Source organism: Ahaetulla prasina, chromosome 7 (assembly GCF_028640845.1).
Source record: "Ahaetulla prasina isolate Xishuangbanna chromosome 7, ASM2864084v1, whole genome shotgun sequence".
In the NCBI taxonomy this organism is placed as follows: Eukaryota; Metazoa; Chordata; class Lepidosauria; order Squamata; family Colubridae; genus Ahaetulla; species Ahaetulla prasina.
Window position 1 is genome coordinate 63,112,350 of NC_080545.1, and position 18,862 is coordinate 63,131,211.

At 33.8% G+C, this 18,862-nt stretch overlaps 1 protein-coding gene across 7 annotated transcripts in view; it reads right to left on the bottom strand.

Moving 5' to 3' along the window:
* Nucleotides 1-18,862, bottom strand: part of AGBL3 (AGBL carboxypeptidase 3) — a 55,120-nt gene that overhangs the window by 8,077 nt on the left and 28,181 nt on the right. For 5 of the 7 annotated variants that reach the window (XM_058191789.1, XM_058191792.1, XM_058191790.1 and 2 more), the window contains 11 exons: nt 14,619-15,401; nt 13,631-13,793; nt 12,687-12,813; nt 10,518-10,618; nt 10,341-10,432; nt 10,126-10,174; nt 7,156-7,254; nt 6,259-6,327; nt 4,986-5,099; nt 3,170-3,263; nt 836-907 (listed from right to left, as the gene is read on the bottom strand). In XM_058191789.1, the coding sequence (XP_058047772.1) occupies nt 836-907; nt 3,170-3,263; nt 4,986-5,099; nt 6,259-6,327; nt 7,156-7,254; nt 10,126-10,174; nt 10,341-10,432; nt 10,518-10,618; nt 12,687-12,813; nt 13,631-13,793; nt 14,619-15,401 (1,763 nt within the window). The remainder of the gene's footprint in view (nt 1-835; nt 908-3,169; nt 3,264-4,985; nt 5,100-6,258; nt 6,328-7,155; nt 7,255-10,125; nt 10,175-10,340; nt 10,433-10,517; nt 10,619-12,686; nt 12,814-13,630; nt 13,794-14,618; nt 15,402-18,862) is intronic. The other 2 variants (XM_058191794.1, XM_058191791.1) reach the window with 1 other exon arrangement.

Below are 18,862 nucleotides of genomic sequence, written 5' to 3' on the forward strand. Positions count from 1 at the left end.
ACTGTGTGTATATATGTACATGTCTGTCTGTGCGTGTATGTATTATGTATGTATGTATATATATATATACACACACACACACTCACACACAATCTTATTAATTACAAAACACCAAATGTGTGCACATTTATGTATAACTGTTTACTGACATATGTAACTAAGCTTGAACATTAAGAAAAATGCAAAATCACGTTAATGAATTTATTTTGTAAAACACTACTACTGTAATCATATTTTGTTTTTAGTTTTTCCTCATAATCGTAAAAGCTGGAAGAGTAATTATTTTATCAAGAATCGCAAAATTGCAAAAAGAATGATGGGAAAATGTCAACTTGATTTTGTAAATCTGTCTTTGGCCCATAGAAATTGTGTCAAACACTTAACACTTTTCACTTCTTTCACAACACATTCCACTTCCTCTCTCAGACAAGATAATTTTTATCCAAAAGACTGTTAGGGACATTTTAGCTGTCAGCATTTTAGGGATTAGATTTCATTTGAACATTTTATGTTCTGTTTATGTTCTGTAACAGTATTTACTCTTCAGTAGCTTTTCTATAGTATTAATTTGTCACACCGGGATCTAATTCTTAATTTGCCTATGGAAATCCAGAAGCACAGTCCACTTCCACTATAATAAAATGCAGAATTAAATAATTTATTCTTGCAAACTGTGACTAAACCTAGGAACAAGCACTGCTGAAACAGCTTGGCTACAAATATTTAACAGTCATTTAACATATTTAACAGTCATAATTTCACTATACTGCGCTGGCTGTAAATATATTGTTTATACATGCTTTTCTATCTTAATCGTGCTTATAAATAAACTCACTTAATCCTTGCTCAGGGAAATAATGACTCAGATACTGAAGAGTATATTTACTTGGCACATTCGGTATAGCATCTGAGAAAAAGAAATTAAAGATATGAAAGGTGATACAGTAACGGATTTATTGTGGCCATAGACATTCATGATGATAAAAAATGCTATCCTATCTCTTGTACTTGTATCACAATATTGGAGGAAAAATATGATTCACAAAGTTTGTGTTGGGATGTCATTAGACATATTTTATTCCTTTCATCACAGAAGCCTATGGCTGTTGCTTTTATTTGTATTGATAAAACATAGATAAATGAAAACAATTAGCCATCTTGTTCCCTGGCAAAGAGGACTAATGCTTATAGAGTAGGATATATGACAGAGACCAGTGGATGTATCCTTTATTGTATGATGTTATCTTGCTGTGTTGTTTATGTGCAGCAATCAGTAAGTATCCTCAACCTTTCCCAGCTTACATTCCCTGAAACGTAACTTCATGCGTCTGAATTATACCATAGTTTATTAAGGTTTACTGTATATGATATTTGTTTTTAATTTAATTTGCTTTTAAAGTACCATAAAATTTGGTAACGGCCCAGAGTTGGGCTCCATATAAATTTAACAGATAATGATGATGATGCACATAAAATATAAATCCTCCAGAAGAGTTTGTTTAAAAGTATGCCTATTTTGCTTTGCTTTCCAAGAGGTAAACAGAGATATCTGGGATAGTTCTTATATAAGTTCACATAATTAATGTTAATTAGTATGGAAAAAAATGGGTTATTTTGATAAATAAACACAAGCAATAGGCTTATGTGTTTGCTTTCTAACCTTGCATTGTTCCTTCCCATTCTCCTCATCTCAAAGTATACTGTATACATGTATACAGCACTGTGCTGTAACATATTGCATTTATACCACTGTGTGTACACCAGGAAACTATGTTTACCAGAACTGGAATAATCCAGAATGTTAAATTACAGTTTAAACATTTTGTAATAATAATTTCCATATTTCAATGCAAAGACAATCAACATTTAACAAAATAATTTGAGAGTTAGTCATGATATAGTAAAAAGAGAAAAAGTAAGGAATGATGTGGCAGTTCAATAATCTAAAATGGATAACTGATTAGCCTAAGACATATGATAGATTTTGTGATTTAACAGAATTTTAGATTCAAGGTTTCACATTCTAACTCTCTCTAAAATGCATACACCTTGGTGAAATATGAAATAATTCTAATCCTAATTTTTAAAATGTTTTCTTGTAGTACATTTTTCTGAAAAAGAGTCTATTTTATCAAATATAAAAAGTTCAAGAATGTGGTAGACACACACACACACGTAAGGCTCACTAAATAATAAATGACACAGACCTCAAGACATGCTCATCTTGTGTTTTGTAGAACTAGAATGTATCCAGAATGTCTAGCATGTCTATATGCACCATGAGTTTATCAGGAAATTATATGGCAGGTTGGAAAAATCATGTGTTTTTTTACATAAAGTTTCCACACTTAATTTCCTATTAAAATACAGAATTGGGAACACAGAAAATGTCCAGTAGATGTCCTAAATGAACAATATAAAATATAAGAAATCTTTGTTCAGACTCTGTAAGAAATGATCTAATTGAGAATAAATTCCAGTTCTTCTGTAATCTTTGCCTGCCATTATGTTGGATGGGAATTTAAAGTGACAGTCAAATGTCCAAGAGGAATGAAAGACCAGCTCCCTCCATACTATTTTTTTAAAATTGTCCAATGCAAGGATAGCGTTAGAGCACATGATCAAACATATTTACAGATATTTTATCACCAAAACACATTTTCCTCCATCATCTCACAGTAGCATTAAATCTGCAAACAAGATAGGGCTCTAAAAAGATTTTAAAAACCATCTTTTTAAATTGGCATTTAACAATTCCTGGTGGTGTATTTTGAATTTTTAATGTTGTAATGTTTAATGTCATAAAATGAGTAAACAGTTTACTTTATTATAGGTGTTATTTTTTATATGCTTGACTTAACACTCAGTTGTAACTACCAGTGGAACTCCCTCCCTCAAACCATAATTATTTTATGTATGCATTTTATTTTATTTATCACACTTCTACTCCAGTCATCTAACCTAAATCACTCTAATCTAATATTTAATAATTTTTAAAGGCAATGTTGGTCACTAGTTCAGGTATTTGCTACTTCATAGCTAAAACAGACCATGGAAGTTATAAGGATACTATACAGGACTGGGAAGATTATATAAAATGTAGAACATACCCTATTTATAGTGCACCATATAACTAACAAAATGTACAAGCTGATAAAAATGTTCTTACCTTTTTTAGAGGGGAAAGCCATTTGATCTGGTTTACTTTTTAAAATGGAACTAGTTTCTTTAAACAATTCATGAACCCCTGCTAAAGTCTTTGACTATTAGAGAAAACAGAGACAAATGCATGATTACTATTCTTCCATATTTCTGAACTCCCCCATTTCTTTTTTTGTATGTAAGGACTAATTAAAATATGTGATAAATAGTTTTATGGCACAGACTATAAGTAGTCTGGGTATGCTAAATACTGCTGCATCTTTCCTGTTTGGCCATAATTCCAATGAATTATGTAGGTAGATCTGTTGTCTAACTTGAGAGAATGAGAGAAAGTGAAGACTAACACATTTGAAGGGTACTAGGCTGAGGAAGACTGGTTTAAAGAATGGAATGCTTATAGATGAAATATTCTTTCTGCACGTAAAGTCAACATTTTAAAGCACAAACGCATCTATTTTATTTTTAATCAGACATAATTGAAAGTTATTTGACAAAATTATAAAAAGTAATAGTACATGCGCATGCACATACCACACTCTTTTGGAATGAACAACAATAATAGAAAATAAAAAAAAGGAGTAGGAAATATTAAGGCAAAGGACCAGAAGGCATGAGCAAAGGAAAAAAAAGCCAAATCTAGTTTATACCAACAGTATACACGAAGTCTAGTTTACAGCAATGCCATCAGACCTCTCTATTCTTGTAAAGTCCTCCACAAAGTCACTCTTCTTTATATATTTGTTTTGCAATTTGATTGTCATACATGGTTGGTATATGATCAAATCACCTGAATACACTTTTTGCACACTGGTCATTTTTGAATGAGATCCACATTAATTCACTTAGCTCCCATCTTTCTTGAACTGATCTCTTCTTGTTTTACCATATATGTACATATTAAATATTCCATTTCCAATGCATTCAATTTACTTTTCTTCCTGGCATAACCAACTTTCTTTTTGTGTAATAAAACAGGCAGAAGCATATTCTTAAACATAAAAATGTCACCTTCTTTTGCAATATAGTGGACAACATTACTTGCAATAAAACATACAACTACCTATATGCTAGTTACATACTATATTTCCTTGAAATAGCCGGTATACTATTGTAGCAGTGTCTTCTACCAGTGTTTACATATATTTACAGTTCTCCACTTGGTTCCTCAACTTTAGTTTACATATTAGTGAAATTCTATAAAGTCACATATATTCATATTATTGCTCTGCTTTTTACTATGTATAACTTGCAATTGCTGTTAAATCTATTAATTTGATACATTAATTTTCAGAACCATATAATCAATATTCACTGCAAATGATTCAGACTTAGCCATCATCCACATACACATATATTCAAATCCACAACCAATCCCATTTAAGTCACCTTAACCATTCCTTATATGGTTATCCCAAGCTTTCAGTATTCCCAAACTTACCACTGTGACCCCCTAGTTTTTGCATTTCATCTTGCTATTTTTATCTTTGTAGAGAGGAACAATGATACTATTCCAATTAATAGAAACAATGCAACGTTCACACACACAAACTCTAAACAATTCCTATAGCAACTTCATTTATGATGACGTCAGGAATGGGAAAAGCAAGAAATGGGAAATGCAGAATTGGCTTACAATATAATTCCATTTCAGTAATTTAAATATATATTTAAGCATCAGCAATAACTTAAATGATGCACTGCATGAATATAATATTTGCAAATGGCAACTGTATAGCAATAAGATTTAAAAGTATGTAGAAAAAAGAAGTCAGCATTCTCTTATTTATGTTGCAAAATTTATTCTACTAAGATGACAGCCAAACCTTTTTTGCATTAGTTGTTCTAGAAAAAGTCTCTACATTCTGCTTGGTAATTTCATATTTTTCTCTTTCCATGTTTTGTAATTCCATCAATTTTAATTTCTGAAAAACCTGGGCCTGTGGAGAAAAATAAATGGGTAACAAATATACTTAATGTACAAAACTAAACACATACTCTGATAACAGAAAGAAAGCTTGAGGTAAAAAAATTACTTAACATATGACAGACAATATTCAATCTGAATGTAATGTTATGTTCAGTGCCTCAAACAGATTCCCTTTTGGACACCTAGATATTCTTCTCTTACAATTTTTTTTAAAAAAAATGCCTTTTTGCCAGTTCACTTAGAGGCAGAGACAGAGACAGGTTAAGAGACAGAGATTTCTGCCTTAGAAGTCTGGGAAATAAAATGAATTCTGAAAATGAAAACAATCCAGTTGTTGAGATTTTTGTGATTTAATCCCTTTTCCATTTTAATAAAACTGATTGGAGACTTCTGTGAGAATCTTGCTTTTGGGGTAATTGACTGTCAAGACTTAAAACTAATCTCTCCAGAAATTTAGACTACAACATCTAAATTGTACCAACATGCCATGTTTGTTAGGAAAGCACCCACTGGGGAAGACTAGTTTATGACAAGCAATTCTTATTCAGTTGTAATTGTGTGTCTTGATAAGTGTTCCACTGCATCACAAGTGGCATTAAACTAGTTCAGTAGATAGGAACACTAGTGTTGATATGGAAAAAGATGCACATCTATATCTTCAATGGTAACATTCTGTAATGTCTTTAGCTGCATGAAGAATCTGTATTTTATAATTATAAAAATATTACTTGTAGCAACAATTATACACAGCATTTCTCCTAAAAGTAATTAACTTATTCAGAAATAGTTCATTTCTGTATTAGTGACTTGTAGAAACTTCATAAAATTACTCAGGCAGTTTTGAAATTATATCAAGGTTACCTCATTATGGTCATGCTGTCACAATGATGGTTGGATAAATTACCAGTTATATTTTTCATTGGTCTAACTATTGAAGGACAGTTGAAAACATTTCAGAAAAAAATCAATCAAAATAAGAAATTTTCATTTGATATTGTTATGCATGGACAGATATGTACAGCAAAATAAAATAAACAAATGTGACTGGCTAGAATGTCTTATTGCAAATATAAGGTTTCTTATATGTCAATTATTCATTATTTTCTGTAGAATCAATACCAGATCACTGAGTTTTATATTAGAATTTAATGATACAATAAAATATTTACATTTTTAATTATTTGTTCTTGAGTCTTGGAAACTCTGTGAGAAGGGTCTTCTGGTTTTTTGGATTCATTCTAAATAAGAAAAAACTAATCACTACAAGGCAATCATTACAAGGAACAATCACTCATGATATTATAGAACTGTTTCCAGATTTTCAAGACTCTATGTTTCCTTTCTAATTCTATTTCCACAGAAGAACAAAACATTCAGAATATAATCTTTCTGAATTACTGTATATCCCATAATAGGAAAATATTGTATTTAAATTTATAATTATGTTTTTTTTAAAAAATATTCTGTAAGGTAAATTGCCCCTGATTAAGACCTCTTCTGATGTTATGATGGAGAAAAATTTTTAGACGAAATGACAAAACCATAGTCCCAGCAACAGCACTAATATATCTTCATGAAATGGTTCATTTACTGAACTAATATATAGTCTGAACCAATCTTATAAGTTTTTTAAAACTACAGCACATATTATTTATTCTTCCAATTTCTTTCCATTTTTAAATATAATACAGAATGTGAACATCTATATTATGTAGGGGAAAATATAATAAAAAATTTAAAAAGACCAAGAGAGCCATGGTTGAACTGAGGAGATCTGAAAAAAAAGGGACGTGAGAAATTTAAAGAATACATTTATGAAAAAGAAAACAGATATAGTGGAAGCAACAGTGCTTTGGTGGAACATAGGGAAAGTTATAGTAAACAATTTTCTGCACTTTTTCTTTACTTTTCCTTATTTCAAGATTTCTTTTTTTGCCTTACTATTTCTTACTTCATTTCCCACATAACATTTCTTATCCCAAAAGGAAACAGCATAACTGGTATGTAGTGAACATCTGTTAAGAATCAACAAACTGTACTGAGTAGTTACTATACAATAATTATACCACTGGTTCATGTAAATGTTTAGAATATCTTCTTCCTGAGGATTCCAAAACAAAACTTCTTTCCTTCTTTCCTTTCAAATATTTTTTCTTTGTTTTTGCCTGCCAAGAAAGAGAAAACTAAATTAGTTAAACTTAACAGGATTAAAGATAAAGATAGTAGAATATTTACTTAAGTCTATTTTAATTATTAAACTAAACCATCCCTCACTATCTCCAAAATATTTAAAGGCAGATACAATTGTTATAAGAAATATGACACGTGTCTGTCAACTCCTACAATTTCCAAATTGTTATAATTATTCTGAAATGCCCAGGTAAGTCTTTTCAATGCTCTCATATCCACTCATAACTGAAGCAACTCAATGTAGTGATTTCACTCTTTTCTCAATCCATTTTTCAGAGGTGGCTGATATGACCAAGATTTGGGATCTGCCTAGTTTCTAATGACTGTTTTAACCTTGAGGTATGCCCTCTTTTGCTTTGGTTTTTGGCATCTGCCTCCATGGTATTTGGTATTTTAGTTTTGCTTCTAGAAGAAATTGGACATCTGATTACTGCAGTGTCATCTCTTTGCTAATGACTGACATTATGCTTTCTAATGAGTCAAATGCACTTTTAAAAGAACACTAGCACAGGTTGATTTAAGGCAGGAAAAGGAGCCAGGATCTGCTAACTTATTTATTGCTGCTTCTGTCACCAATGACTACTTTTATAGGTTTTCCATTGCTTTTGCTAATAAGGTTGATCACTCAACTTTTCTGATTTTATTACTACAGTTGGGAGAGATGCCATTTTGCTACTTCATCAGCTCCCTCTATGTGCAGCAGTCACTTGTGATGAGACCTGCTCTTCCTTTGCAATACTCCTTAGGAGAGGGCTTGCTTGTTATTGACAGCTCCCTTCTGTTCCTTCCAAAGAGTGTCTATCAATATATAACTATGTACATAGAACCAGAGCTTTATATATCTTCCCTCTTTAAAATACAAAGTGAACTTGTGTTTCATTTACTCACTAATTAACAGAATGCCTATTCCTTCTGGCAACGTTTATGTTTTTAGAATATCTTTGAGAAATGATTATATTTCCGATATGCATTCAGCTTTAATAAAATCATTTTCACTGGCACGTGGGAATCTCTTTTTCTTGGCTTCTGTGGCTACTTTCCTCTTACTAAATTTGTATTCTGGCCTGTTTGCAACTAATATGAAATAGATGCATAATATAGGATAATAACAATGATTACTGGCCCGCAGCATGTATTTCTTCCTCTCAGTCTCTCAATTGTAATGATAGCAGTACCTTTCAAAAGACAAAGTTGTTGCTGGATAGCAAGGTATCTGGAGTAAAATCTAATGTACAGTAAATTACCGGTAGTTAATTGTAACTTGCTCAGAGAGTCTCTCTGCCATAACTGAAATATCTAATTTCCTGTGTGATACTTTTTAAGAAGAGATTGGACAAATATTTGTCTGAAATGGTATAGGGTTCCTGCTTGAGCAGAATAGAATAGGATAGAACAGAACAGAACAGAATAGAATAGAATATTCTCAAACGATCCATCTGTTAAACTACTGAAGTTTGCAGATGACACAACAGTGATCGGTCTCATTTGAGACAATGATGAATCCGCATACAGATGGAAGGTTGAACAACTAGCCTCGTGGTATGACCAGAACAATCTGGAACTGAACACATTCAAAACCGTAGAAATGGTGGTGGACTTTAGGAGAAACCCTCCCATATTACCACCTCTTACAATACTAGACAACACAGTATCAACAGTAGAGACCTTCAAATTTCTAGGTTCTACTATATCTCAAGACCTAAAATGGACACCTAACATCAAAAACGCACAACAAAGAATGTTCTTTATGTGCAACTCAGAAAGCTCAAACTGCCCAAGGAGCTGCTGATACAGTTCTACAGAGGAATTATTGAGTGTCATCTGCAACTCTATTACTGTCTGGTTTGGTTCTGCAACCCAACAAGACAGACACAAACTTCAAAGGATAATTAGAACTGCAGAAAAAACAATTACTACTAACCTGCCTTCCATTGAGGACCTGTATACTGCCGAGTCAAAAAGGGGGCTGTGAAAATATTTAGAGATCCCTCACATCCTGGACATAAACTGTTTCAACTCTTACCCTCAAAATGATGCTATAGAGCACTGCATACCAGAACAACTAGACATAAGAACATTTTTTTCCCAAACGTCATCACTCTGCTGAATAAATAATTCCCTCAACACTGTTAAACTAGTTACTAAGTCTACATTACTATTAATCTTCTCAATGCTCCTATCACCCATCTCCTCCCACTTACGACTGTATGACTGTATACTTGTTGCTGGTATCCTTATGATTTATATTGACTGTTTCCTAATATGATTTGATTGCTTATTTGTTCCCTATGATTATCATTAAGTGTTGTACCTTATGATTCTTGATGAACGTATCTTTTCTTTAATGTACACTGAGGGTGTATGCACCAAGATAAATTCCTTGTGTGTCCAATCACACTTGGCCAATAAAGAATTCTATTCTATTCATTAAGATTGTACATAATTTTTTTTGTCAAATTAGGTCAATGCAATTGTTTATCATAGTTTATCATGCAACAGTTTACCTTAATTATTGCTTTCCCTTACATTGTTTTGCAAAAAAAGTATAATAGCAGAGAATTCTTAATCTTATGCCAACAACTAATAATCAAACAGGGCAAATCAAATCATTGATATCTTTCAGCTTCAATCCTAGGGATATAGGAAGTATATAAATGTTTGAAATTATTTTTAACACACACTTTGTCTCATATACTTTATTTTGACATTGTTTCTAAATTAAATGAGGGGAGATTATAATGTTTTGATATATATCAACCATCTTGTTTATCTCTATATTAAATGCCAAGAAAATACATTTCAAGTATAAAAGCGATGTAAATAGTTGAATGATAATTTTACTATACCTGGGCTTCTGTTTTATCGGCAAACTCATTAGAGTCTGAACTGTCTGAACTGCAAAAGAAAACAAGTATGTTGTTTTGATTTACAGGATTGTGAACAATAAGATGCTCAACTACATAATTACTTTATCAGATAACAGAACTGGGAAAAACATCATAGCTAAGGATTTCACTTTTTAATATGGCTAGAAATATTTTTGGAGAAACAATCCATTTACCTAGAATCTCCTCTGTCTCCTGTATCATTGAATGAGGCAGCTGGATCATCCTGTTTTACTAGTTCCTCCAATTCTTTCAGGCATTCATTGTACTAAGAGAGATCACAGGGTCAGCAGTGAAAGTCAGTGCCTATTATTATCCAGTTCTGTATGGAAAAAAATGTTCCTCTGTATTACCTTGCTCTTCTTTTCAGTACAAAACACCAATAATGAATCACAGAAATTGTATCCAATGGACTCCAAATCTTTAGTACTGAAGTGGGTAGCATTTCTATTTCCTATAATACAAAAGGGAAACCATATTAGAAAAAAAGATTTGTCCAGGAATAATTTTATATACTCTGGACCAGGGGTGTCAAACTGGATTTCTCCGAGGGCCAGATCAGTACTGTAATTCTCCTCCAAGGGCCGGTCGGGGGCGGGGGAGACGGGACAGACGCCTCTTGCAGCACCCTGCCAGCCAAAACGCGAACTCTGTTTTGGCCAGCAGAGTGCTACAGGAGGCTGTCCAGGCTGAAAACAGCCCTCCCCCCACTGGTTTGGCTGCCAGAAGCCCACAGGCCAGTCCTTTGCTATTTCCAGGCCGGCCCTGCAGGCCAGATTTAAGCACCCTTGTTCTGGAGAATATAAGAAAACTGAATTCTGGCTACTGTTTTACAGATTTCTCAAATAAAAATTTCATGGACATATTCTTATATATTTTATAAATAATTGATGGATGGTTGAATTTGTACAAACTGTACAAAGTGCTGAAACTATCCTTCAAGAATTAGCTATATTTTAAAATGTGTTTACTTCATTTGTTTTGCACAATGGTTTCCTCATGACTCTACTCCAAACCTTCTGGCAATTAGGAATTTTGTTAGGAACTGCTAGCTTCCCCCATTTCACCCTATTTCATTACTATAGTGTGCTACTTTTAGTAGCACACTACAGTAATTGAAACAAATCAGCTAAATGTTGGAAATGCTCGAATTTCCCGAGTTCCTATTATCATATGTAGTGGACATGTATAGAAGCAAAAAAATATTGGTTTAGAATACAGACATGGTTAAAGGAAATGCTACACAAATCCATAGAATTAAAGCCAGAAATTTTCTTATTGGGTATTTTGCCAGAAAGATATAGCAAAGAAGAAATGTATTTAATTATCCATGTAATAACAGCAGCAAGACTTGTATTTGCGCAAAATTGGAAGTTAGAGAGAATCCCATCAGAAGGTGAAGTAATAAAAAAATTTTTAGATTGTGCGGAAATGAATAGATTAACTTTAAGAATAAAAGATAAAGAGGAATCGGTGTATTTCAAGACATGGGAAAGATTTTATGTATGGTTAGAAAAGAGACAGAAATAAAAGACAATAAACTGATAAATAATATTAATAAATGGAAAAGAAATGAGAAAAATGGTAATGAAGAAATAGAAACCCCGATATCGCCAAAATAGATGGAAAAGGGGGAGGGGGGATGAAGAAGAGAAGATTATAGATATAGATGTACAACCATGAAATGATGGATTGGGTAAAATAGAAAAGAAATAAAAAAGAAAGTATATATTATCAGAAGATTGGAGTTGCTCGGATACCAAACAAGGGAAATAATATACAACAAGGAAGAAAGAAAGAAGAGAGGAATAGAAGGTAAGATAGAGGAGGTGAAGGAAAGAGAGGGATAGAAGGAAGGAGAAAGAGAGGAAGATAAGTTAGGGGATAAGAGTAGGAGAGAAGGTGAGAAAGGAGGGAAAGAGAAGAGTGGGGGAGAGGAAAGGGAAGGAGGTATGTGGAAGGAGAGGAGGAAGAAGGTAGGAAAGGAGAAGGAGGGCGGGAAAAGAGAAGAAGGTTTGTTGTAAAACGAAGGGAAAGAAAGGGTAGAAGAGCAACTCCAAAGGTAATTAAAAAGTTTTATCTTTGTGCTTTCTTTAGAGAAAATGATTATCTATGAATAAGAAAATGTACATTTATAATATGTGTATAAGAAAAATAAAAAACTTTTTAAAAAAACTATAGTAATTAAAACATAGTTGCTCATGTGTGATAATTGATATTCATATCTATTTTTTTTTACTTAAATGAAATTCTAAGACACTTTTGTAAACAGCTAATTTCAACCTAGCCACCTTTGAGGAAGGCTTGATCTGCTTAGTACTTGGCAGGCTAGGCTGGCAATTTAATAAAAAAAAAATATTCAAAGAAGGCAACACCACTTTCATGGTTTGCCAAGAGTGAACATGTTCATCTGGACACCAGGAATTGATTACCTTATCTTTATTTAGCAATTATCTCTACAATGCAAGAGCTGTTATTGAATACATTAATTATTAATTCTGGAGTAAAATTACTTCCTTTACCCAGTTTAGAGCCACAGAAGGTTACTTCTAAGGTATAGCTGTTGTTGACGCCCATTTTCCACATAGCTACTCGACCTGTTCCTTCTTTGCCTTTCTGCATTTTAAAATTGCAATCTTGGAATGAGAACTTAATAGGATAAGAAATGAAATAAAGATTAGCAATTCCTACTAAAGAGGCAAATTACTCATTATAGAGCAGATATGCAGACATGATTTAAAACAACTTCCTCAGATAATGCTCTCCCTTCAATATGCAAGCTATCAATTCTTGTGGTTCCTTTGCATAATTCACATCATTTCTGAAAGGAAAAAGGGAAATGTACTATGTGACATTCTGCTCCTGTAGAAAAAACTAGAGCAATGCATAAAAATGTGAACAGCAGAGCATAGCCAAATAAAATGCTTTTAAGATATGGGAGAAAATAGTGTACAGTTGCAGTAGTTATTGTTTTATATGAACTAAAAATCCCATTGCAATTGCAAAAATCCGATCAAACATAGAGGTAGATCTATGAATGTTGTTAGTATAGAGATGCACAACCTAAAGTTCTGCTCAAAGGTTTGGGCACATTGTTCACATGTTGAACATATTTGTTCAAAAGTTGGTATTATAAAGAAAAAATATTAAATACCTGGAATATACAATGATGGTGTTTAATTTATTAAATTTTACAGTTTTTCTCATTATCCTCCTATCACCTAGTACAGTACACTCAAAGACTAAGTATTGTGCCAAGCCAAACCTGAAAAAGGTTATGCATTTATATCTTAATAAAATTAATAGTTAACATGATATATCTGAAATCTACGTTTAAAATATTTATTAGATTGAGCGACAGACTGATTCGGAGTTTATTATCATTACAGTATAATATTAAATTAACATGCAAAGGGATTCCAGTTTTGATTAATTATCTGAGATATAATATTAGAAGTTGGCTTACTTTATCTGGACAACTTTTGCTCATAATGAAAGGAAAAATGCGGTGAAGTAAGCATGCCCTTTCATCTTGTTCTTTTTTTTCACAGCCATACATGAAGACATTTTCTTTCCTGCTATGACCATGAAGGTCACAGTATAGAAGAACATTTCGCTCTTCCATTATTCTGTTACAAGAGACAAAATCACATTATGAGAGCTTTGGTTATTGAAACTTAAATACTCTGATTGCGGTTTTGGTTTATGTTAGGAATTGTGGGTATCATTTCAAGATAGTTTAGATTTTAAGTTATCCATTATATGAAGGCATGACCGCCACTAGTAGTGATCCAGTTTCAATAGAAGCTTTTTCACTGAATACACTGGAGATTCAGCTTTATCTCCTTGTCACATTTCCCTTAATTTTAGGAAATATTAAATATACAATATTAAAATGCTCTCTCCATAGTAGGTTAATATTTTTAAATTAAATCATATGTATGGGCTTCATCATCTTATATAACATAACTAAAATACAGAGTAGGACTTTTATTGTTATATATAGTACCTATTCTTTTCTTCTCCTCCAGAAATTGCTCTTTTCATTTCACATGTCAATTACAAAAAATTAATAGTTACAATAAAAATTAGTAGTGTATAGAAAAAGCCAGTAATCTCTGAACTAAAAATAAATAAAGTGGAACAAGTTGGATAATAAAATCATGCATTCATTAACAGTGAACTAATATTGAACAGAGAATAAATGTTATTCTCTATAAATAAATAAATAAATAAATAAATGGTGCATAAGAGCACCAACGTGCCTACCGTTCCTGTCCTAATGTTCCCTTTGATAGTATCCAATTTCATATAGTTATTACATACTTATGATTATATATATGCTTTATATAGTATAGTTATTTCATGCTTATACATATATACTGTTGTGACAAATAAATAAAATAAAATAAAATAAAATTAAGCAGATAGAAGTGATTGTGTTACCTTTTTACCTTTTGATCATGCTGCGGGTATACCAAATAGAAGGGAAAGAGTCTTTAAGATCTGATCTATAATTGCGATTCAAGTCCTTGCCGGCTAAAGAGCAGCGATAATTGCCCACAATCACACCATCTGGATTCAACATCGGTACCACTTTAAAAATAAAAGTGTCTCGGAGCAATTGGGCATTATCTGAATCTCCCAGAAGGTAATCCAGAAAGCCCTTCATCATCCATGAACTGTTTGTTTCACCAGGATGCACCCTTGCTGTCAAAATGACTGCTGACTTGCATTTTTCCTTATTAAAATCTTGCAAGGGATTGGTAATAGTTAAAACATAGACTATATTCCTAGCCAGAGAATGACATAATATACGGATTTTGCAGAATTTGGAGCGCCTTGGGTCTCTGGCGATGGCTGACAAATAGTCTTGCAGGTTGCTGTAAGAGTATGGATAGCAGTGGGCAAAATAGCAAGTATCCCTGTCATGTGGAAACTGGAAAGTCCATGTCAAGGAAAAATATTGGTGCCCATCACTGCTGAAATTGTTTTTATAATATTTGATTTGATCTCCTGTCCTTTGCCACCCCACCTTGTGGATCTTTGCTTCTGCTTCTGAATATAATAATGGGCGCATGCCACGATTGTACAAGCTTGTTGGCTTGGTGAAGTTCACAATGGTAAATCGGTAAGGCATTCCTGCTTGGGTGTTGGTAACCTGGAAGTAGTACCATTGGGTGTGCCTATTTGTGTAGAGATCAGTACGCAGTGTCAACTGGTATTCAAAATCATTACTAGCAAAGGAAAAAGGAGAAAAATATTTTTTAATATAAATTATTATACATAGAACGTAATTTATGTTGTGTCATTTATTCATATTTGACCATTCATATTTCCTTCATGCCTGTTAATAACACGTATTTTCTTAAAGCCAAATTTATTTCAGATTTTATTTAGAGGTCCTATTGTCAATTATTGGTAACAGCTTTGAATGGAACTTTTTTATGTATATATTTTAACATTTAAAAATAAACACTAACATTTATACTGAGTTACAAACAAATTGAGTGGTATTGAGGGTGATGAGAGAGATCCAAACCTCATTCTGGTACAGAAATCATTTAGTAATCTGGGACCCATTGCAATGTATCAGACTAATCTATTTTGCAGAGTTATCAGGATAAATGGAAAAAGAAAAATCAAGTTTGCTGTCTTGTATTTACTGGAAGTAAAACAGGCTACAGATGTAAAACTGTACATAAGTGTGCATTAAATTTCCCAGGAATGGCATTTTTAATTCGATTATATAACAATTGTCTAGAAATTGGTTTAATATTAGAATTTGGATACATGTAGAAATCCAGGGTAGATATTATTTTAACAGTGTACTTGAAAAATAACAGCTTTTCATTTGGTACCCTCGAAATGTAATTTACAGATTTACATAGTTCCATAAACATGTTTGGTCTAGTGACTAAGGTATCAGACTAGAAAACAAGAGACTGTGAATTCAAGTCCTGCCTTAGCCATGAAAGTCAGCTGGGTGACCGTGGGCCAGTCACTTTCTCTCAGGCCAACCCACCTCACAAGGTTTTTGTGGGGAAAATAGGAGGAGGAAAATGTGTTGGATATATCACTGCCTTGGGTTGTTTGTAAAAATAATAAATATGGGATGCAAATAAATAAGTAAAAATCTACAATTCCCAGCCCGGGCATACATCGACTTAATGAAAGCAAAAATAAAGAAATAAAATCCATATTTTAAAAATTCAGGTGAATATTTGAAATTCATGGTAATCAGCTCTCACTAGCCCAGTCTTGATCTGTAGTTCAATGTCCAAGGTCCCCTCCAATCTGAGATCAATGGCTCACAACAGTATGGAGCTTGTAAAGTTGAGCCAATTATCTCCACAAATTAATGTTTTTGCTTTCCAAATCATTAATAAGTTTGGCTCTCATGCTGTCAGTGTCAAAATGCTCCTTTAGAATGATGGGTAGGGTAGTTTCCCAATGCCAGGAATTCCCGCCTCATTCCACCACCCTCCTCTGGGATTCTCTCCTTCTTCAGAAGCCAAGGGGCTACGGTAGGGGTGAAATGCTCCCAGTTCGGACCAGATCGCCTGATCCGGTAACGATGGTGGCGTGTGGTTCAGAGAACCAGTAGCAAAAATCCCAGCCCCCCGTCCGCTGAGCCACGCGATCATCAGAGGTTTTTTTTTTGTTTACTTTTAAAAGCATTTTTTCTTCGGCTGAAAAAATGCTTTTAAAAGTAAAAAAAAAGCCTCTGATGATTGCGCGGCTGAGCTGGGATTGTCAGAACCCTTTAAAAGCATTTCTTCTACAACCTCTTCGGCTATAGAGGTTGTAGAAAAAATGTTTTTAAAAGGTTCCGGCGATCAGGCAACTCAGTTGGGATCGTCAAAACCCTTCAAAAGTTTTTTTCCTCTGGCGATCCCAGCTGAGTTGCCTGATCATCACAGGCTTTTAAAAGCATTTTTTACAACCTCTTTGGCTGAAGAGGTTGTAGAAAAAATGCTTAAAAAAAAAAAAGTTGGCCACGCCCACCCAGTCACATTACCCCCTCACCAAGCCATGCCCACAGAACCGGTAGTAACAAATTTTACATTTCACCCCTGGGCTAAGGAGCCTTGACTTCTTCTGTCCTTTATTATTGATTGGAGAAACAACTCACTTCCACAGTAATCTTTTTTTTTTTTAATGTAAAGCTAATTATAGTGAGGTGAACAGCAAGGGCAAAGCATGTGTTGCTTCCAGCTTTTAACAAGTCCAGCTGTCATCTGTCAGTAGATGTTAGTGAACAATGAAATAAATGCCAAGGAATTGACACGGAATTAACAAAGATGAGAGAAGACATCTGTGTGGAAGAAATTATATATCCAAGTTTCTCTCCATGTCCAGACAAGATACAATGGGAAGCAGGGGTGAAATCTAAAAATGTTCCCTACCGGTTCTGTGGACGAGGCTTAATTGGTGGGCATGGCTTGGTGGTCAGATGACTGGGTGGGCGTGGCCAATAACAATAAATAATAAAAATAATAAACAAAGTATACAAAACAATAAGAGGTACCAAAAACCAACTTTCACACTTTACACACACACAACACAACACAACTGATTCACACACACACAATGCCACATACAGTTTTGTGAGATTTTATGTGTTTGTGTAGTTAAAGTGAAATACTACAGAAACACACCAAATCTCAGAAAGCTGCACAAATATTTTATTTTATTATTTTATTTTATTTATATTTTTTAGATCAGGGGTCTCCAACCTTAGTAACTTTAAGGTTTGTGGACTTCAATTCCCAGAGTTCCTCAGCCAGCAAAGCAGGCAGATTCAATTGCTGACTGAGGAGATGGATTTCAGGCAGGCAGATTCAGTTCAGCTGATGCAACTGATATAAAGCACCGCTTTCCCAGCCCAAAAGGAACAGTTAATTAGGTTAGTGCCTTATCGCAGCCCAGAACCTCTTAAAAGGAGGTTTTCTACAAGCTCTTCGGCTGAAGAGCTTGTAAAAAACATGTTTTTTAAGGTTCTGGTGATGAGCAACTCAGCTGGGATCGCCAGAGGAGACTTTTAAAACTATTTTTAAGAGGTTGTTAAAAAAAAACCTCTTAAAGGGTTCTGACGATCTCATCTGAGCCGCAGGATCATCAAAGGCTTTGTTTTTACTTTTAAAGGCATGTTTTTGGCTGAAGAAAAACTGCTTTTAAAAGTAAAAAAAAACCCTCTGATGAAGGTGCGGCTCAGGAAAGGCAGGGGGCGTGGCCAGGGATTTTTGCTACCAGTTCTCTGAACCACTTGCCACCATCGCTACCAGATCGGGCGAGCCGGCCTGAAGCATTTCACCCCTGATGGGAAGTTTTATTACTTGATTGTGCAAAGATAAGTTTACAAATGTGAACGCTCAGATCCCAGTAGTGGTGCAAACTATACACAAATACTTTGGGTTATTCTTGGGATCCAATTTCAGGTTCATTACCAGTTCAGAAATGGTTAAAAATTCAAATGATATTCATTCTTCCCTCTAAAATGCTAAGTATGACAAATATAAATATGTATGTTCCTGCTCCTGCTGTAGATTAGAATATTTCTACAAGAAAATATGGAGGATGCCTAATTTAGTTCCCACCCCTCCTTTTTTTAGCATTTACAAAGATTTTGGTAAGCAGGAGCAGCATTTCTGCCAGTCATAGTTAATTATACTTGAGAAAACATTATTTTCCTGAC